This window comes from Melopsittacus undulatus, chromosome 13 (genome assembly GCF_012275295.1).
Source record: "Melopsittacus undulatus isolate bMelUnd1 chromosome 13, bMelUnd1.mat.Z, whole genome shotgun sequence".
Classification (NCBI taxonomy): Eukaryota; Metazoa; Chordata; class Aves; order Psittaciformes; family Psittaculidae; genus Melopsittacus; species Melopsittacus undulatus.
The window spans coordinates 7787171-7808977 of record NC_047539.1 but is presented as its reverse complement, the minus strand read 5'-3'; the positions used below and the strand labels follow the sequence as shown (position 1 = coordinate 7808977).

The 21807-nt window shown below is 55.4% G+C and overlaps 1 protein-coding gene across 3 annotated transcripts in view; it reads right to left on the bottom strand.

Annotated features, from left to right (window-relative positions):
* The window catches only part of RAP1GAP2 (RAP1 GTPase activating protein 2), a 29058-nt gene extending 11027 nt beyond the window's left edge, over window positions 1-18031 (bottom strand). For 2 of the 3 annotated variants that reach the window (XM_034068926.1, XM_034068927.1), the window contains exons 1-13: window positions 8346-8442; window positions 6405-6440; window positions 5669-5713; window positions 5118-5150; window positions 4587-4796; window positions 4117-4220; window positions 3545-3623; window positions 3059-3112; window positions 2832-2915; window positions 1696-1796; window positions 940-1069; window positions 680-835; window positions 37-108 (exon numbers count right to left, since the gene is read on the bottom strand). In XM_034068926.1, coding sequence (XP_033924817.1) covers window positions 37-108; window positions 680-835; window positions 940-1069; window positions 1696-1796; window positions 2832-2915; window positions 3059-3112; window positions 3545-3623; window positions 4117-4220; window positions 4587-4796; window positions 5118-5150; window positions 5669-5713; window positions 6405-6440; window positions 8346-8420 — 1179 coding nt within the window. In that variant the 5' untranslated portion in view covers window positions 8421-8442. Of the gene's footprint in view, window positions 1-36; window positions 109-679; window positions 836-939; window positions 1070-1695; window positions 1797-2831; window positions 2916-3058; window positions 3113-3544; window positions 3624-4116; window positions 4221-4586; window positions 4797-5117; window positions 5151-5668; window positions 5714-6404; window positions 6441-8345; window positions 8443-9851; window positions 9937-17930 lie in introns of those variants that run through there. The other variant, XM_034068928.1, reaches the window with a different exon arrangement.
* Between the last annotated feature and the right edge of the window lie 3776 nt (window positions 18032-21807).

Here is a 21807-nt window from a genome sequence, read left to right as displayed (position 1 = left end):
GTACAGCTTGAATATGCTTCTTGCCCCAGCTCTTACCTTCTGGAATACTGGCGGGCTCGGCAGCGGTGGGCCAAAGGAGGGGACATCTTCCCGAGCCGTGACCGACACCTGCAGAGCCAAGAGAAGCGTTATTCCAGTGGATATAGCCCCAGCACAGGGATGTCCCTCTCCTGGGGTCAGCCAGTGTGGGATGGGAGATGCCCAGCCCAGCCCAGGACCCGAGGGCAAAGGGACACACCAGAACTCCTTCCCAGCCATTCCTCCTGTGCTCGTGAGGGGGTCAACCATACCCAGCTTTTTATGTTTCTTTCCTATTAATTCTGTTTTCGTTTGTGTATCTCTCAGAAAGCAGAATAGAGACAGGGTTTATGCTACCTGCCCTTGAGTGATGCGTTAGACAGGTCTGAGCTGTTCTGAGGCTTATGCAAATACTGAGTAGCATCAAAAATCTTTAGTAAATGAGCATGCTACTATACATGCACATAGTTCATACAGGTATGTATACTCACACATTATCTAACAGTGTGCACATAAATATACGTGTGTGTACATATGCATGTTTAGTATCCACATCCATAAGCTGTGTGGGTATGATTTGGTACAGCACGGCTGGGCAGCCACCTCCTGACCTCAGCCTCAGCTGGTGGAGCAGAACCAGGCTCGTGTGAGCTTCCCCCACCTTGTACGCTGTGTTTTCCGCCTCGGGGTTCTCCACCTGCACCACGATGTAGGCGTGCAAGAAGTTGGAGGCGATCATGTCTGGGACAAATGGCGTGTTCTCTTCTTGGAAGATAATTGCCACGATGTCGTTGCCAATGTGCCTCTTCCTCTGGAGCTATGCGGAAGAGGAGAACATTTGGTGGGTAAAGCCCGGCGGTGCTGCTCCCACAGCAGCACGCACCAGTGCCAGGGGCTGGCGCAAGGAAGCTCATCCCTTACTTGCTGCGTGTCTCCCTCGGTAAAAGGCAGCTTCGTAGAGACGTGAAACATTATCTCCCTGTCCCTGAACACGGTGTACACGGACTCTGCTCCCGTCTGCCCGTGGCTGACATCCAGACCTCCTCGAAAACTGGAGATGGAAGGAAAGGCAGGGAGAAACCAAGATATATTAATTGAATGCTTCACAGACAGAGCAGCAGCTGCTGGAGGACAGGGAATAGAACCAACTGCCTCGTTTGTCTGTGTCTGGTAGCGAGGAAACAGCAGAGAACAAACTGTGCATCACATACAGGAATGGCACATCACCACCACCCCACAGCCTGTGCAGCGTGGCAGCACCGGGCCAGCGGCTGAGGCTGACCAACAGCGGTGTCAAGCACTGCGGTGATGGGCTGCCCTTGGCCATCACCACCAGCCAGGGCTCTGCCCGTGCTATGGCCTCTGCAGTGACCGGGCTGGCATCACACCACAACCGAGCCCACAGCACTGGACAAGGTGCACTCTCATACAGAGCTGCCCTCGTCTGTGGTGAATGCAGCCGGATTTTCTCTGCAGAAAGAATTTTCTCTCTCTTGGCAGCTCCTATTTCTTTAACTCCCCCAGCTTTGTCAAGCCAGCCAGAGCTATATTTGCTTCTGCTTTATACATCCCGCTCAGGGGGGAGGTGACTTCTGTTCTTGCACCGTGGATATTTTTACATATGACATGGTCTCTTGCTAAATGTTTTTGTAAAATCAGTCTTTTTATTTAACTTACCCTTTGAAGTCCTGGAGTGTTATGGTGTCTCCCAGAAAACTTAAGAAGTTCTTGAAGGCAGCGCTCTCTTCGTTATTGCCAAACAACTCCTCCTCTTGGGTCTACAAAACACAGAGAGCATCTTTTGAGAGCCCCAGCTATGCCAGTTTCCAGCAGCCAGTTGCTCCTCTGCCACGCTACAGGTGGTACAGACACAAGCACGGACACCACGAGCATGGGGGGCTCCTTACAAGTGCACCTTCCGCATTTTACCCTTACAATCAAACCTTCCTATCAGCAAAGTTCCACAGTAACAGAGAAAGGAACCATCCTGCCACAGCTCTGCTTGGTGGTTTCTGCTTGGGCCACCTCTCCCTGCCTGTCCATCCCCTGACACCTCCTGCCTATCCACAGGGGCTCCGGGGGTGGCACCAGCACCTTGTCCCGGGGTGCCACACACAGCCACAAGCTGCTCCCCAGCTGGCCTCATTGTGCTTGCCATGGGCTGGTCACAACCCCCCAGTCACCAAGACACCCAAAGGTGAAACTGCTCCGAGCAGCTTCTGAGCCGCAGTAAGGCCCTCAGGATAATGTTCAGGAAACACCAAAATGCAGATGAATTCTCCACTGGAAAATCCACATCTTCACCATCCCTCGCGTGCTACATTTCAAAACAACGAGCCCTCAATGGCGGCCTTGCGTGAATCACCCTATCCAGAGTAAAATGCAATATGCAGAGATAATTAGAGTGCCTGTCAGAATAATCCTCAGTGAGTTATGACACACAGCTGCCTCTGCACTCCCCATCCAGCATTCCCATCTAATGACAGCCTTTCCAGCAAAAGCATGTCTTTGGAGCCCACAGTCCTCCAAGACAAAAGTAACTGTTTCACCGTCTAAACATACATCTGATTAAAATACCATCCCTGCTACAACCCATTCTCACATCCCCTGTTCCTACAGCAGCCTGTGGGCTGACTTCCGCGCCGAGGTTCCTCAGTCACATCACTTTTCAATGAGCTGGGGAAACATCTGAGCCGTAGGAAACGCGTTATTGAGGACACCCAGCAATGCAGCGTGCTGCACGCAGCAGGATTAACCCCACTTGTGAAACACAGACACAAGTGCTCCGAGAGGATGGCGCAGGGATCCCTCACCTGCCGGAACTTCTGGTAGATCACACCGAACTTGAACGTGTTGTTGACCTCGTGCTCATCGTAAGACACTATCATCTGGGATGCCTGTGGCAAACCAAAATGTGAATTGTTTCATTGATGTGCAAAAAGTCCCAGAGCAGCTGCTGGATCCTGGAGGAAAGGGGAGAATTAACCCTACCCAACCTTCTCTGCTGAATATGTGACTGACCTGGGGTAAGCAGCCTCACCTTGGGGTATAGAACAGGGTTGAACTTCAGCCCAGAGGCATCGTCACAGAAGGCCTGCATGCAAGGGGAAAGAGCAGTCAGTTCTGGACCCCTGGGTGTGGAGGGGACACCCGTGTTCAGCCGCAGCAAGGCTGGGAATGTCTCAGAAAGGAGCCAAATCCAGCTTCCAATTGCAAGAGCTGCCCTCTTTGCACCCTCTCAGTGGGATGCTTCATGGTTGGTACCCAATTGAGGATGCAGCAAGACAAGTCCCATGTGTCTCCATAGGTCAAAGGTGCTGACATTTCCTCACCTCTTTCCACACATATCAACCAGTGACCTGCCCAGAACCAGTGGGAAACCAGCAGGGACAGTGCATATCACCAGCCACCAAGTGCCCCTGGTCCCGAGAGCCCAGGCATTGCTGCCCAACAGCATCCAATGCCATCCAACACCACAGTGGCATGAGCTTTGCTGCAGTATTCCCAGCCCAGCCTGACACTTTACCTTTGCAATCTGGGGGATGCTAGGGAGCTTGCTAAATCCTGCCAGGGGGATCCTTTCATGCAACGTCTTCACCTTGGACCTAGCAAAGCAGCAGACAAGGAGCAGACATGAGGGAGAGTCTAAGGCAAAGGGATGCAGAGTGCAGCCCCCCACGGTGATGCTGCATGGAAAACCGTGTTCTGTTGGATTTATTGGGGCTGGTGAGTAAGGAAAAGCTTCTCATCACTGCAGCTCTTAAAATATTCATGGTTTGGAGGGAAGTGACACAACAGTTCAGACATGCTGTGTCTTGTCAGCTTACAGGGGGACACTGGTAGATGTGACTGGTATTATCCCAGAGAGGATTAAACCCAGAGGGGTTTACACTTGGTTTCAGCAGGTTTAGCAGCAGATCAAGGTCTTGTGTTCCTTATCAGGGGTCAGGCAGCTCCCGTGTTAAAACAGTAAAAGGAGGATGCTTCTGCTTCCCATTCCACCCCATCCCATCCCTCCCTGAGCCCCTCTCAAGCAGCAGTGGCATGCTGCTGGCCTTTGCTACAGAAACAAAATGAAAGGCTCCCAAAGGAGCATACCTGAGTATAATCCTTAGGTATTCAGTGCCATCTGCCTCCTCACACTTAATGGAAAGGATCAGATTCCCAAGGCTGCTGGCGGTACAATAAAAATTTAAATGATCCTAGAACAGAAACCATCAAAACAGCATTAGTGGGGAGCAGCCTGTCCATGGCGAGCACAGCCCCGTGCCTGGCTGGGGGTGAGGATTCGATTCCATCCCAACACCCTCCAACCCTCCTCACCAGGACCAGGGCTTCATCCTTCTGCCCATGGACTGTGGCACTATGCCCTCAGCCTTGGTCAGATGGAGGAAGGGGGTGACAAGCCTGGGAGCAAGAGGGCCATGGGTGCAACCCTCCAGTGCCTGCTATGCTTCTAAAGGGGGAAGCTGCAGAATTTGTCCATTTTGCTCACGATTTTACACTTTCCTTTTATTCTTGCGGGTAATTTTCAGCTGATCACTTGCCCCCTGCACCTGGGCACCCACCTTCCCCAGGAAATGCTTCCTGTAGGCTCTGGCCTCTCCTTTGCACTCCAGCTTGTAGCCATAGGTGCTGGGGCTGAGGTTCTCCTCCTCCTCCTCGCAGATGCTGCTGTCAGATGAGGTTGGCGTTCCGAGGTTTTCCGGGTCTTCGATCCAGTACCCCCCAAACTGGGGCAGGATGATCAGTGGGTATGGGCTGCCCTTCTCCAGGATCTGCAGGAGATGTGCCCGTGAGGGGTCAGGCAGAACTGGGGTGTGGATGTGAGGTGCAGGGCTCATTGCCCCATACCCTGTCCCCCCCCCCAGCAGCTCCCAGCCCTGGCACCAAGGCAAATCCAGCCCCTCTGAAGGCTTTTCTCTCTCTGCCAGAAGAGGGAATGTGCCACTGAGGAAAAGCAGCAGCTGCAGAGATGGGGAGGAGGAACACGCTTTGTGCAGCTCCCCTTGGAAACAGGATTCCACCAATTCCCCTGTCATCAGCAGTTTTGGAAAGGCATTCGCCAGAAGGCGTTCAGGGCGGTTCAGGGCACCCACCTCATCGATGCTGGGGTACGGGATGTAGTCTTCCTGAAAAAAGGAACCAAACACCGTATTTGACCATCTGTTCCTCACCAGACATCCCTTAAGATCACATCCAACGACTGCTCTGGTCCTTCCCATCCCCAAGCCGTGCACTGAGCACCAGGCAGTAACAGAGTGTGATGCTCCTGATGAGTGACGGACACAACCTCGGGAGCCTGGGGCACAGGTGGGGACCCCTCTGTGCCCAGGTCAGCAGGAAGGCCCTGGGCAGGACAAGCCCTTCCCCAGGGAGTCTCCATTATCCATGTAAGCTCTCAGCTCTGCAGCCCAGCATAAGGTTTTACACAGCTCACCGCTGAAATGCACAAGCTTGGACATAAACCTGGATTAGGATTTACCCGCACCACTCCCTCATCTTTGCAGTTCAGGCTGTGCCTTGGCTTTTGATAACATTAAATCTTTTTTAGTCCTTTCAGTGACTTTTTTTGGTGATGCACATTAAAGCTCTGAGATAAGGGGGGGACACTTGAAGAGACCCATGCAAGAAACAGAATTCAACCAACCTTGTGTTTTTGGCTTCCAGACCTCTGTTCTTCAAGTTTTGGTGCCTGTTTGGAACAAAATTAATAGATTGAATAATTAAGATGTTCACAACAACACAGACAGAACCACAAGGGTATTTTGCTACACAGAAATCACCGACACGAATGACATGAAAGGAAGGGGCTCTGCAGAGATGCCGATGTGCCAGGACAGATCCCAGTGTAACGCAGGATGTGGCAGAACAAAACCTGGGGCACAGAAGCACTGCACTGAAAACATCTACACGAGACCATCATTTCCCAGGCACCAAGCACAACATGCATCATGCAGGAGGAGCACTGCACATCCCAGCACTTGGGATGAACACTGCGTGCCCGCATCCCTCCTGCAGGGACAAGGCACATGCTAGGGGACATCCTGGTCCCCTGACTGTCCTCCTTATGCACATCCTGATGTGTTTCAGTGTGGGACAAGAGCATGCCTTGCCCTGGCCCGAGGGTACTGAGATACTGTTAGACCCAGCCATGCTCTGCACCAGAGCCTGGCGTTTGCAAAGACAGGCAGCAGCATCCCGGCTTTACCAGGGAGCAATGGGACCGGGTCTGAGAGCACGTGCCCTGCCTGGACACACAGGGCTCACAGCGCAAGGGCTTCAGCAGCAATTCAGAGCAGGGTATGGCTGGAGAGGGGGTCCCACATGTTCAGTGCAGGAGGTGCAGGGGGTCCCACATTGCTGGCATGCATACAGCTGCTCACCTGCATTTTTTCCAGCATTTCGAAGAATTCTGCAGACTGGAAAAGAGAAGAAGGAAGTCTCCTGTTCAGTGCACAGGCAGGAGCCAAGACAGCCCCAGGCACGTCCAGGCAGGGACACCAGACCCCCACCCCGTACTGGCACCCCTGCCCTCAGCAGGAACAGGAAGAAGAGACTCCATCCATAACCAATGGCTCTGCGGCACCCCCTCCAGCCCTGCTGCTGGGCAGGGATGGACCCCAGAGCTGCCCTGAGGGCCATGGCTTTCCCACAGCAGGTACCCCCAGTGCAGCCATGGGCAGCACAGGGAGCAGCAGCAGCTCCCTCCTCTCCTCCTGACTTCTCCTGCACTGTGTTCCCCTTCCAAAGCAGCTCAGGAAGATGGGCCGAGTGCCACAGGGCTTTGCAGCCCCACAAGCATCCCAAGTGCACGAGGGCATGTGGCTCCCTTTCTTTGGCAACACTTGGCACAGGGGCTCAGGCACAGCTGGATAATCCTGACCCCTCATCCGGCTTTTCCTGCTCTCAAGTACAGGAGAATAAATGATCTCACCAAGCAGCAGCTGTGAGCATTGAGGCACTCCCAGTAAACTGCTCCATGACTTCTCTGGAGCCCTGCTGCAGCCGCCCTGTCCTTCCTTCCCGCATGCTTCCCACCTCTCCTCTAACCCATGTTTGCTCCCTGCTCATAAGACCAAGGGGCATCAGTGCTGCAGGTGATGCTGTGGTCCAGGAGGAAGAGCAGGAACCGGATCAGCAGCTCCAATGCTGCCGGCTACCAGAAACAGTTTGCAGAAGAGGGATGAGAGATTTGGGGCAGAAAGAGCCATGGTACCAAGGAGAAAGGTTTGGGGGCAATTTTAGTGAGCTCTTAGAATAGACTGGATTTATCAAACAACAAAAAGGAGAGAAAAAAACAAACAGAGGAGGAGATGAAGAAATGAAAATCAAAACCCAAAGGAAAACCTCAGAGAGATTTTCTTCTAACAAACGTGGTGAGCAAAGGTTGGTTTTGCAGCATGAGCAGCCTATGGCTGCCCCAGTGACACTGGCTGGGATGCAGGCGGGGACTTGCTGAGGCTCAACCCCAGCCCTGGCCATGCTTCCAGCTTCAAACTGTGCCCAGTTTAACCTACTGCACCTACAGGAGGGAAAACAAACCCTAGGCCCGGAAGAGCCTGAAGCTGGAAGCCCTTTAAAAGGCTTTTCCTATTCTGAACTTGGTTTAGATTCCAGTTCGTGCTCAGTCTCTGCGATGGACAAACACTCTTTGAGCAACTGGAACAGTTTCCAGGAGCCGCTCTGGCAGCAGCCAGACCCAGGGAACCAAACCGCACAGCGGCACCGGATCCACCTGCCAAAGGAGCTCCATCAGAAGCCTGTTCATGTGCTCGGTGCAGCAGACGGCAGTCTGTGCCCTGCAGGGATTTCTGCAGCTTGGAGCCAGCTTCACTGGGCCACAGGTATTTTGGTAATTATAGCAGAGACAATTACACCTTTGTGCTGCCCAGCAGGAGGCTGAAAGGTTCCAAACTGACCCCCCATCTGCTTCTTCAGAACAACCCAAGGCAACACCAGAGCGGACAGTGCATCCCCCCCCACCTTCAGCAGGACAGACCTGCCCAGCAGCAGGTCCAAACGACCTCAGAAATCCAAAACACTCCACTGAAACGGCACCGCTGCTTTTCCTTCCAAGCTCATGTGTCCTCACCCTCACCAGTGAGCATGCTACAGGCAGCACGAGGGATGGATAGTCACATCCCGGTGCATCAGCACAGAGGACACAGCTCCTCTCAGCAGAAGCTGCGGCAGAAAGTGCCCTTTGAAGGCTTCCAGAGAAAGATACCCCCATAAGGAAACCCTGCACCAGTGGGATCAGCCAGGATGGAGCTCAGTGGGGCAGTGCTGCCCAGCACCCCTCCCACGGGTCCGGGAGCACTCACCAGCAGGCCCCGGAAGGAATCCATCATCTTCCTGGCATCACCACCTCGTACAGCAGCCACGGCCACGCTTGTCATGGGCCCCGGCCGCCATCCCTGCCTGTCCCACACCTCCTTCATTAATGTTTCCCCAGGCCAGAGGCAGGGCTGCTGCTTTGTTGTTTCAAAGGGTGGCTCCCTGGGAGGCAAAGTACCTGAAACAGGTTGGGCAGGAAGCGGGACTGGGTGCAGAGCTCCGTGCTGGGATGCACAGGCCTGCATTGCCCTGGCTCCAGCCAGGAGCAGCCATACCCCTGCCTGCAGCGTGCCTGGGGTCTCACCCCCAACCGCACCTGCAGCTGCAGCAGAGCAGGAGCAGACCCCAGCACCAGGAATCACCTCTGCACCTGCAGAGCTGGGCTCAGCCTGTGTTAAAAGGCAGAATTTCCATTTAAAACATGATGTAGGCAAAGGCATCCCTGTTCCCTCCCATCATTCCAGGCTCTGACCCCCTTTGGGATCCATCTCTCCTCCTCTGTAGCCCAACGAGATGCCACAGCTCATGTCACCAGTGAACTATGTCACTTCCCACATGCTTTGTGTGCTCAGGTCATGCACAAAACCCTAAACAGCCAAACCATCAAATACTCCACTAATAAATTCCTCCAAAACAGTGCTCTATTCCCAAACCCACTTGCTCTTAACCATTCAACCACATTCTCAGCTACCTCATAATCCTCACATCTCCAGTTTAATGAGTATTTTCCCAGGTGGCATTGCAGTGAACACTCTGCAAGGGGAGAAGAGCTACAACTGCTTTTGTGTGGAAACTGGCATCACTGAAACATCTCAGATGGCTCTCACAGAAGCCACTTTTGGTGAACCTCTGTTAATTCATCATATTTTCCCATTCATTTCCATGTCTCAAGTTGACTTTTCTTGCTGAATTCGCTCCCAAGCTCTGCCCCGGGTCACCACCCGGCTCTGCATCTCACTGCTTGGCACATGCCCACTCACCTGAGGCTGTTTGGGTGAGACAAACACGAGCTGGGAGCTGCGGAGGTGCCCAACCAGCCCCAGCTCACCCAGGACCAGCTCCCAGGTGTAACCAGGTTCTCGTGACCTTTCCCACTGGGTTTGGGAAGATGCAGGAGGAGCAGAACCTGCAGAGGTGACCTCGCATGGGCACAGCAGAGAGAAAGAGCCACGTTCTGTGCCCTGCTGCCTCCACCACGGCAAAGGGCAGCAGCAGAGCAGCCCCTGGCAGGGTGAGCGCTGGCTCAGGTGCTGCCCGCAGCTCCTGCCTGCTGCCCCATGGTGGCTGTTAGCGGGTAACAGCACCGGCGCTCTGCACCCTGCCTGGCACCGCTGCCCACAGCCGCATCCTGCGAGCGGCGGTGCAGGATGGGGCCCAAGGACACGCACGGGGCTGATGGCTCCTGACCGCGTTGCAGGCTCAGCTCCAGAACACACCCAGCCCGAGCCCGTGCAGCCCGGCCGGCTTGTGAGCATCCCCCCGCACTCACTCACCTTCATGGTCGGCGGCGCGGTGAGGGGGGGCGAGAGCGGCCGCTCCGGGACGGTCACATCCGCGCTGCTGAGCAGCTCCTGTTTCCTGAAAGAGCCAAGGCACAGGCGGGTCAGCGCCCCGGGGATAAGAGCTTATCTCCCTTGGCCAAGCCAGGGGACGGCTGCCGGGAAGAGCAGCTTGAATCTGAGAAGGGACCAAACGGCGTCAGAAGATGGTAAGAGCCACCTGAGGAGCCCCGTGCCCCGTGCAGGATGGGACCCCTCTGCCCTGCTGAGCACCCACCTCCATCCCAGGAGCCAGCCAGAGCCCAGCTGCAGGACTGGGGTATGGTGACAGGGATGCAGGTGGAGGAGGGAAGCAGGACTGGGCTGCTATGAACACTCATCCCCACAGTGTCCCGCCACTGGGCAACCCTTGGCTGAGGCAGGACCTGCAGCCAACTGGCAACCTGGATGGTGAATGAATCTCATCCAAGCTTGGATGCAGACAGCTTGGTGACACCAACATAGACCCAGGGACACCCCAACGCAGGTTTGGCAGGGCCCAACCCAGAGCCCCTTTGCCAACATATACCTGGCATGGGCCAAATTAGGAGGCAGTGAGAGGTGTCAGGAGGATGCAAGAACCCAGGGCAGGGGGAGCAGCACCCGTGCCATGGACCTGCCAAGAAACCCTGCAGAATCCCCCCAGACCTCAAGAAGACACAATGTCAGCCCTCCACTGACTGCCTGATCAAAACAGCGCAGCCCTTTCCCACCAACTGCTCCCCAGGCAGACACCCAAGCTGCCACTCGCAGCAGGACTGCCAGACGCTGGCCTGGGAGTCAGAAGATCTGAGTTAATCTCGTTTCCTCTCGTCTCTGCCAGGTCAGCGCTGCAGAAACACGGCCAAAATGTCCCACTGTTTATCTCACAGTAAGCAGGTCTGGTCCCCATGGCAGCCTGCCCTGGGATGGCACAGCACAGCATGGCACAGCACAGCACACAGCAGCCTGGACCTGATGGGGCCATCTCCACACAAACAGCTCCCATCAGAGGTGCACACCTGACCTCCCGTGCAGGAATGCAGCAGGGATGCTGTGGGAACTGCAGGCAAGTTTTCTACATACCATTGGTGCAATAGCAAGTGCAAACCCCCACTGTCATCTCTGTGACCAAAGCGGTGGCTGTTTGTCTGCACCCCTGCTAACAAGGGACAGAAACAGAGCTTGGGAAGGGCTGGCTGCTGCTCCTCCTGCTCTTGGTAATAAATAGACTTCTGCTGCTGCTGAACCTTGGCTCCATCTCCCCCAACACATACACACGTACATACCAGCAGTCTGGAGGTAGCCCCTGCACACCACGGTTGCAGGAAGGTACTGCAGCCCCATGCTCCCTGCAGGGTCCCAGCCTGCCCTTCACAACACCACAGCCTACACTGGGAATTTGGCATCTCTCTCCGTCATTGTGGGACTGACTTCATGGCAATGCAGCTGGAGCCTGCGGTGCCATGTCCCCAGGACAGCACGATCAGACCTGAGGGGCTGCCAGCTCTCAGCCTTTGCTGCTGGTGTGTTGCACACATGGAGACAGCAGCAGGGAGCTGCAGTGCCTGTGGCCAAGGGAACAGGCTGCAGACAGATAGTTCTCATCCATCGACCAAGGAACAAGTTAATGGACTCCAGTTACAGCCAGGGGAACACCGGCTGGATGTCATGGGGAATTCTGGATTCAAGCCTATGATTCTGTCCTGGAGGTGTAGGACCAGCCCAGGAGGGGCACAGAGGGATTGGCACAGCGTGCAGGGACCTGGCCCACAGACGCCCGGAACCCCACAGACCAAATCCTCTGTACTTGCCATTAATTGCTGGCTACAGTTCCCACAGCCTGGGGCCAGCACACAGGCATTTGCTTTCTGTTAGTTCATCTTGCTTAAGCTCTGAGCATCGTCCAGTTTCTCATCGCAAGAAATGAACTAAAGCAACGTGGGTCGCTGTACAGGCAATAGCAGAATTCATTCCCTGCCCTTCCGTACTGTTCATGGAGCTCCTGCCCATTCTCCTCTCCATCACTCACCATGGCTGCACTGCTGAAAAGAATGCTGAGGACAACAGATTTCCACTGTTTGCTTTTTGACTTTCTGGGACACTAAAGCACAGCCTGATCTGGAGCAAACCACTCATCCTCTGCTCTCCTGCTTTGAACCGTGAGCTCTGCCTGATTGCTCTAATCTGCAGAGTGGCCTCAAAGGCATAAAATGTATCAGACTTTGCAAAGATTAAAGTTGCAGGGATGCACAAATAATTTGATTTATCTGTGATTTGTAGCAGGTTGCCATAGCATCATATCCTAAGTATTACAAAATCACTCACACAACTTAACAACATGTTCCTCTGTCACATGCTGATTGCTTCTTTGGGGCCAAACTGCTGGAACTGCTCCTGCAATTCCGGGGAGAGCAAAACAAACCCATTCAGCAGCCGCCGTGTGTAATTAGCCTCCATGCACTGGAAATACGTTACGTTAATCTGCAGCCACTGACTGGGATGATTCAGTCTCCCGTCAGAGCAGGGTCAAGGGCCATCAGCCTGATTCCTAAGCAGACTGCCCTCCTGGGATGCTAAATGAATCATGGGGAGGATCAGCACGTCCTTATCTGTGCACGGGTGTGCTCGCAGGCAGAGCAGCACCTGGGGACCTCTCCTGAGGGTGCCCCCAGAGCCATGGAGGCTGCCCCACACTGTGACCCGCTCCTGCCTGGCGCCAGGGGTGCAAGGGTCCATGGAGCCCAAACCGTAGTGAGGGTCCCAGGGTCCACAGCAGTGATGACAGGTCCAGGGGATACCATACAGCCCCCAGGGCACCAGCACCCAGCTCCCAACCACAGCAGAGCCCCAGGAGTGTCCACAGGACACTGAGACCCTTGGAGACTGGGATGCCGATGGTCAGCAGCCTGTGAGCATCACTGCCTGTGCTGTGCCACCGGATGGATCCCAAGGGCTGCGACCCTTCCGTAGCACAACCCCCTGCATGCTCCACGTCAGCCTTCCCAAAACATCCACAGGCCTGCACCGGGATGGTGAACACACAGCTGCTGCCTGAGCAGCCTGACCATGAGCACATGAGAGGGCAGCTGGGGAGCAGGGGAGAGGACACACAAGCAAAGGACATCAGGAATGGTGTGAGGAGCTGAAGCTTGGGCTTGGCGCAGCACAACTCCAATAAACACCCTCTGCACCCTCTCCCTGGCAGCACAGGACTTGTGGTTCCAGCATCAATAATACAGGTTACAGCACTGCACTCACTGCCTGGAGGCAGCACCCAGCGCCCCACAGCAGCCAGGGGCCTCACCCAGCCCCAGCACCCTGGGCCCACCCTGGCCAGGGGCAGGCACACGCACACAGGATGGGTGAGAGCATCCTCGGGTGCTGCACGGCCACACGCAGCCTCTCCAGATGCAACAGGGGCTCCGTCTTTGCAATTTTGTTTCTTCGTTTTTCTCATTAGGCAAATTAAGAGTGAAGGAAAAGAAAGAATTAGAATCCTACATACTTAGTAAATCTAATTAAGGAAATACCTTAATGCAGTTACGCAGGCCCAGCAGCAGGGTTTCCTAATGGAGACCATGAGATCAGCCCTGCCATTGCAGCATGGGTCCATTCCCCTCCCAGAGCCATGGGGATGTGCTTAGCCCCCTCCCCCATTTTGAGTGCTTGGTCAATGGTGGGTTCCCAACACAGTGAGGGCAGACAAAGTCTTTCTCTTGTCTTTAGAGCGTCCCTGTGCATCCCAAAATTGCCTATAAATTCATAACCATGTCCCCTCAGCTCTTTCAGCTGAACCCCTGCCTCCAAGTGCACTCTTCCTTCTCCCTTTCCCAGCCTAAAGCTTAATGAAAAACACCTAATGCATCCCACCTTCTTGTTTTGTTTGTCTGATTTACCAGCCAGGCTGTAAATTGACACAGTGTGTTCATATAAATCACACATGGGGAAGGGAGAAGTCAACCTATTACCTGACACAATGAGGTGTGATTGGCTCTACCAAATGTTACACTGGGTAAATTAAACACGGAGCATTGCAAGTTACCTTTATACCTACTCTTAATTCTGCAGATGAAACCTGGTCTAAGGAGGTGCAAAACTCTTGCAGCAACAGGTTCAGCCTGTCCAGATGCTGCATCCTTGGGAAGGACAGCAAAGATTATCCTGTAAATTAACAGCCTCTATTTTTGGCCTCATCATTTTTCTGCCCTTGATGGCCATCACCTTGCCAGCTGCTCTCCTTTTAGCTTGTTTAATATTCAGTGCCCAGCATCTGATTTTCACAGGAGACTCTGCTTCTGTACTGCTGTTCACCCTCCCAGCACCCAGGTTAAGCCCCTGTCCCTGGCAGCGGTGGGAGCAGAGCTGGGGCTGCTCGACCTCCCTCACCAGAGGCTCCTCTCCATCCCGCACCCTCTCATGCTGGGACCAAGACCCCCCCCCCCCCAGGTCTGGAACCGCTGGAGCCAGAAGCCCTCAGCCGCCTGCTCACTGCAAAAGGAACTCATCCAAAAGTGGTTTTTTTCTGCAACAGCGACAAGGGCACCTGGCTGAGGTTGTACACGTGGGGATCTGCAGCGAGTGCCTGAGCGAAGCACCTTACTCTGACTTTGAACAGCTCTCCATCCAATCCCGGGCACTCCAGGCAGGCAGGATCACGCTGCATCATCAGTCATGCTGGGGAGGACGCCTGCAGAGGACACACACTGCTGCAGGGCTCCCCCCAGAGCCGGGTCTCATCCGGCACCCAGCTGCAAAGCCCCCGCTGCGGAGCATCTTCCCCAGTGAGCTGATGTACCTTGTCGCGTCCTGGGCTCAGGCTGGCCCTGCCCCGAAGCGTTCCCTTGGTGCACTGAGCCCGAGAGTCAGCAGAGAACAAGCACAGCATTTTCTGCTCTACATTTGCAATAAATCACGGTAAGTGTGAAGTGCCAGCCTGCACCTGCGCACACCCCACGGGCAGCTCCCGTGAGCGAGCACCAGGGCCCTGCTCACAGCAAGGTGACATTTCACTGCCATTAGTTCAGCTTTAATCACCCCTCTGCACAGAGAATAAACACTGAGAGAACAGTGCAGAGCGTTCTGCACTCACACAGGCAGCACTGCCTGTGCTGGGTACAGTGGAGGACCTGCTCCTGCTCTGCCAGCACCTCTGCAGGCACTGTGCTCTTTCCAACCAGCCAAGGACTTCCTACTTGGTGTGCCTGGGAAAGCACGGCTCCATGTGCAAATAATGGTGGAAAGAGGATTTTACCATTTACAGATTTCAGTGTCTGCTGTCACTCGCAGGAGCAGAAAGCAGTGATTTCCCACACCGGTTGGGTACATCAGCCCAGTCACCCCTGGGCTTAAGAGCAGGAGATTGTCTGAGCCAATTCCTGGCAAACAGGAGCCTGAGAGCCCTGCGCAGCCATTCCTGAGCTGATTCAGTAAGCTGCAAATTGCAGAGAACAGCTCCCAGAAACCAGCGTCTCCAACCCCCGACAGCGCCAATGCCAAAGGGCAAAGGGACATGGTCCAAGCCTGTGGCAGGAGGGGAGAGGCCCAAACCATGCAGGACGCTGCCCTGGTGAAGGTCCCATTGAAACAACCAGGGATTAAAACTGCCTTCAGCAGCACAAAGGTTTTCTCAAGGACGAAGACCCCCTGTGAGCAGCCCTGAACTAACCCATAAACCACCAGCACTGAGTGGAGACACTTCCCTTGTTCCCAGCCATCTACACCATAGCTGAGACTGGTGAGGAAATGGAGGGGTGCACCCACCCTGGGGCACCCACCCACCGGCTGCACCCCACCAGAGAACAGCTGCGGTAGCATCCTATCACACATGGGACACCCAGGAAAATGGATCTAGATTAAAACACTCAGATCCAGACCCTGGATCTCTGGAGCGGGACAGGAGCATCACCCCAGCACGGCAAGGCGAGCACGATGCGGGTGAGCTGTTGTGCCGCTCTTTGCTGGGTTCTAACAAGGAAGGGACACAGGCCACCAGGGACTCTGCAGCTGCCACCGATCCTGCCAGGCTTGCATATGGCTCGTGTAAAGCAAAACTCAATTGCAAATGCAGAACAAAGACTGAATGTAGGAGGAAAAAAAGAAAATGGGAGCAGGTGGAGGAACAGAGTCCCTTTTGACGATGCCGCCAGCAGTCCCTTCCTTTTCCTGCAGATTATGTCACTTTGATGGCCCTGGCAGCTTGCATAAGGCAAAGCAACCGCCGTAAAGCGCTGCCTGAATTCTTGCAGTCGCTCCCACGAAGGCTCCTCAGTCCACAGCAGAAGGAGAAAACCCCTCCTCAGGGTCTTGTTCTCCCATTGAGGTGTCTGTGTGACTCTTCTCACACTGAGCAAACCCTGCAGCAAGAGCTATACTGAGAGCTCGTGCTCAGCATGATGGTGGGGGGAAAAACCCAACAGACCCAGACTCACACGTTGGCCAGATTTCTGTGAGAGTTCAGAGCCAGATTTTTCCTCAGCCCTCGAGTGTCGTGCTGAGCTCATTCATGGAAAGCTGGTGCCCAGGGGAAAGCTGACTCTTGGGGAAAAGCCTCGCTAGGTGTGACTGGTAAAACTCTTCCTTTCCTTCCCTGCCACGCTCTGGGGCAAACGCAGCATGGCAAATGAGTTCCAGGGGGGACAATATCTGAAGGAGCATCTGGGCCCCACTGGCAGCACTGACCTTACTGGTGCTCGGACACTCCCTACACCCAGCACGTGGAAGTGGGAGAAGAGGCTCCAGACAACAGAACACTGGGGGGTCAGAGGGACTCTGGCCACCCCACAATCAACCAGCCCCTTCGAAACTTGCTGGCCCATAGCTTGAGCTCATGGCCTATGAGCAGAGCTGGGGCAGGGATGGGTCTAGGCTACACAAGACAAAACCCGAGGGGCAACGGACAAGAATGGCCAAGCCCCAAGGCAGCTCCTGCACCCACATCCCACCAGACAGTGGTGGCACAGCCCAGCTCAGGTGAGCACCCACCTCTGGATGCCAAGAGGGCCAGGGGCTCTAACTGCTCAGCTTTAATGATCCACCCAAAACCTCAGCAAAGGAGGAGAAAATACCCCAAACCAGCAGCAGCACATGAACTACAGGGGAAGGCCACGGCTAAGTCATAAAAGCATCATTAAAATCCTGTCCTCAAGGGCACCTGTTGTCCAAGGCAGCAGCACTGAGAAAGGGGGCATGAAAAACGGGGGCACGACCTCTGTGCCCCAGACTTGTGGGTGGGCAAAGAGCTACAGCTTCATCCCAATTGTCTTACTCTGATTTTCTTTTAGGCTCACAGATAAGGGGATGGGGAGATAAGTTACAATAAAGATTCTGAGTAATCAATTCCCCATTCATATGGCTGTGGTGCAAAATCACAAATTGAACCAAAAAACCAGCCAGAAAACCACACAAAACACCCTCCATCTGCAGCAGTGCCCACGTCGCTTCCACCCGGCTCAGCGGTACACACACTGCCGAGGTCTGGACACACAATTCTGACTATTTTTAACAGCAAAGTTGCCAGAGCAGCACAGTCCTAGAGGAGAGAGAACTCCGTGACCGGGGCCGTGCAGCACAAACCCGAGCGGGGTGAACCTGGGCAGCGCACAGCGGCTCGGGCGCGGATGCCCGCGGCACACCATGGCCAGCAGGCCCTTTGCTCCCAGCGCAAACTTGACCGCCGAGTACAACCCGCGGCTTAGTCAATGAAAGACGAAACCCTCCGTCAGCTGCTCCCGGCTGCTGCGCCGAGTCCAAGCGGTTCCGGAGCCCCGGCAGAGCGCGGTCCCGCTCCGTGCCCCGCGGGCCGAGGTGGATGTGGGGGCTCACCCCGCTGGGGACGGCGGGGGGGCGGCCCCTGCTCCCCCTCTCACGCCATCACCCCCCGGTCAGACACGCACAGACCCCGGTAGCCGGTCCCGGTGGTCTCCGCGCCTGCGGTCCGGCCCCGGGGAGCGCTGCCCGCACACACACGACCCCAGCTCCATCCCACACCGGCGCCCTCTCCCCGAAGCACCCCCGCCCCCAGCCGCCGAGCCCCCCGAGCGCACCGCTCGTCACCTCTTCTCCTTGCTCTGCTTGCGGGACCGGTGCAGCAGCCCGATGAGCACCACGGCCGCCCGCACGCCGGCCCGACGGGCGGGCATCCTCCCGGCCGGCCGGGACACGGACATCGCCGCCGCCGCCCGAGCTCCGGCCCTCGCCGCGGCACCTGCGGGGGCAGCAGCGCGTCCGCGCCCGCCTCCGCGCCCGCGCCGCCCTGCGCGCTCCCCGGCGGCGGCAGCGTGTGTGTGTGCGGGACCGCGACCGCGCTCCGTGCGCCCGGGCAGACCGGGACCGCGGGGAGAGCCGCGTCTGAGCACGCCAGCACCGGGGTTCAGGGAGGGAAGTTACACGGCAGCCCCTCAAAACCCGGCCGGGGGCAGGGAGCCGTTCCTGCCTTGCAACCGCTTCCCTCTGCCTTCTTCTGACATTCCGAACCTTCCCCGAACGGGATAACACGGAGCTGATCCAAGACCAGGGGCTGCCGCGCCTGCGCCAGAGCTCAGCATCCCTCTCCCCCTCCCCCGGAGCAGAACTGCATGGACCAGGACTGAGCATCCCTCCCTGAAGCAGAGCTGCATGAAGCAGGACTCAGCATCCCTCCCCAGAACAGAACTGCATGGACCAGGACTGAGCATCCCTCCCTGGAGCAGAGTTGCATGGACCAGGACTGAGTATCCCTCCCCAGAGCAGAGCTGTATGGACCAGAGCTGAGCATCCCTCCCAGCGCAGAGCTGCACGGAGCCAGGCCCGGGAGCAGCACGGCAGCAGCAGCCCTTCAGCTTGCCTCCTGCACCAGGGAGCCAGCACACAGCTTGTTCCAGGAAAGACATATATATTTTTAAGTTAAGTAAACTGTATGTGATCTACTTCCCAACCTCAGCACCTTCCCCTGGAAGTCTGTGTTGCCATGGCGATGAAACACCCGGGCCTCCCTGTCCGTCCCCCCCATCTCACCTTCCTCCTCTGTGAATTTAATTTTCACAGGAATTAGACACAGGACCAGCTACAGCATTTTGAGCATGCTCCTCAGTGGAGGGATGAGAACACAGCCCATGCTGTAACCATCTAGGAGAACATGCAGGCACAGCTCCAGCCCTGAACAGGACTGAACCATCAGCACCTACAGCAAACCCAGGAGAGCTCCATACCCTGCAGTCACCATAATCACCCTGGATGAGCTCTAACCAGCCTGGCCCCTAAGCAGGGAGTGCACCTCCTGCATAGGAGGACCCCCAGCGCAGCACAGGAGGGACCCTGACACAAATGGGCGGGGGGCACACAGGTCTGGGGCACATGACCATGGCCACCCACCCATAGCACCAACCACAGCTACCCCACAATGAGCATCCCACCCCAGTGTGACATCCCCCTGCAGCAGCTCCCATTCCTTGCCCACCAGGTCACACACAACACAACATCCCCATGGTCTCACAAGGCCCTGGAGAAGGAGATGCCTGGAAAACCCTTGGCTGGGGCTGTCAATCATTAACAGCACTGGGGCTCTCCTGTAATGAATGTGTTTGCTCAGGAGCCACAGAGCACATATAGCAGCCACTCTTGCTGCCACCCCTCCCCACCATGCTTAAGGTGACCAATGTGACCATAGCTCCAGCCTTTCCTATCTAAATGTTTCAGCACAATCTCTAATCAGGCGTATCCTTTAATTCAACAAAACCCCATCATCCCCGTAATCTCTTCCAGCATTCTACTAAAAACCAGATAAAAATATGAACAGTGTTATTTTTGTCAAGATGCCGCATTAATTCAGCCCAGGAGGACCTGACCACACCATTCACACCAACCTACACAGCACACAAACAGCCCTTCAGAGAGGCAAGACCTCAACTTCAATCCAAGACCAGTGTTTCTGTATTCTGACAGATCTCATGGATCCCCAGGGAGGCTGGAGCAGCAGCAGGGCCTCAGCACAGGGATCGCAGCCCAAATCCCACATCCCCATGAGGAAAAGCCCAACCCACTCTCAAAACATCACAAAACACGTTTCCTGCCTCCCTGGTACAACACTGGCTGACACCAAACCACACGTGGTAGGTGAGAGAACCTGCGTGGGGAGAGGAAAGACTCCTGTTCACCCCGGTGCCACCGTCACCCTCCCTGGTGGGAAGGGAGAGTGCTCAGCTCACGCTGCAGAGCCTTCTGTTGGTCCAACACATCTGCTCTTGCAGGCGACACCGGCTGCTTCCTCCAGAGCAGAAGTCTTTGGAATGACAGATAGCAAAGAAAAAAAGAAAGAAACGAGAGCCCCTCTCACCCCAAGTCACAGCAGTTCCGCAGCACCTCATTAGCTCCTGGTTAATGGAGGGGGAGGGCGGTTAATTTTAAACCCTTTCCCTCTCGCATTAAACAGGCAGCTTTGAATTTCATTGAGTCTCTCTCCCTGGAGACATTTTCCACTGTCTCTCTTCCCCTTTTCCAGACAAGTTAAGTATTAATCTCCTCTCGGTTTATGCTGAAGTGGCTTTGTATTGATTTTTAAAGATGTTCAATTCTCTCATATTTGGAAATAGAGAATCACTGCGCAGACACACTCAGCCACATCTCCTCCATCCAAACAGGGCAAACAAGCCTGCCTGAAATCAATTTCTGCTGATCTGCAATTTACAGGACAAGGGCAAGACAAGCAATGGTGAGGGGCTGTGAGTCCCCCTGGGGTCAGGATGCTCAGACACTGGACACACAGGTGATGGGGAACCAGGGACCTCCTCCTCCCAAAGACATGGCTGGTGGCTGCGGTGGGGCCGTGAAGAAGCTGCCCTCTATTTCCTGTGTTCTGCTACCTGATAAATGCTCTAGGACAGCGTGGGGGAGGACACCAGGGATGCTCCAAGAGGCAGAGGAGGCAGCAGGACTGGTGCATATGAACAGCCTCAGCCCCTGCTTGCCTTCCCTAGCCCTGCTGCTCTCCCCTCTCACATCCTGTGGGTCCCCCTTGCAAAGGGACAACAGTTCACGGTGCACATAGTGACCAGCTCTGATTACCAATGTGAGGAATAGGAGCAGGGTGGGCACAGCGAACAAGGAGCATGGGAACCTGCATTGCACCCAGTAGCAGAGCCAGGCCCCAGCAGTGCCTCAGCCATGATGTGGGTCCCCAGTCCAGCCTTGACTCTCTCCGAGAGGATCCCATCAAACCAGTCCCAGAGAGGGGCAGGTTGGTCCCTGGAGCACTGTCAGTTCCCCATCCATGGAAGGGTCCCGGCCTCAGCTGGGGGGAGCTCCAGCCCTCTCTGTGGTGGAGCCTGGACCAGAGACCATGAGCTCCCTCCATCCCCCACCAGCCTTGCTGGGCTCCTCCAAGTCTCCATCCTCCCTTTAAGAAAACAATCGGTGTTAAATCAGTCACTGCAGTGACTAAATAACCTCTGAGTCCAGCAGCTGCCCCTGTTGCATGAAGAAATAAATCTCTCCTTAAAAACACCCTGACATTTCTGCTTCAGAGGAGACAGGTTTGCAGCTAGCGAGGAAGCCGGACCGGGGATTGCTCAGGTCAGAACAATCACACGCTGTGATTAGCAGATCAGGGGTGGCTGGCTCATTTACACAAAGCCTGGCATTTCCTTCTGGGCACTACTAAGAAAGAAGGATCTGAAAATACCAGATTGTGATGAGGTCAAGAACCTCCCGTGAGTAAGTGATGCTACTAATATTGTTATGATGCCATGCATTTATGGAGCAACTTTGGCTTTTGTGTCAGTGAGACCAAACCCCCCATCACGAAGCAGCCCTTCCTGAGCCGCTCACGGGTGTGTTTCACCCCACGGCCCCATTGCTCCCACCTGAGCCGTGGGCACAGCCCAGCCCAGCTCTGGTGACTCAGGGCTCCTCCAGCCAGAGCCACGGTGCTGAACCCTGGAGCCCTCTGCACCTCCCT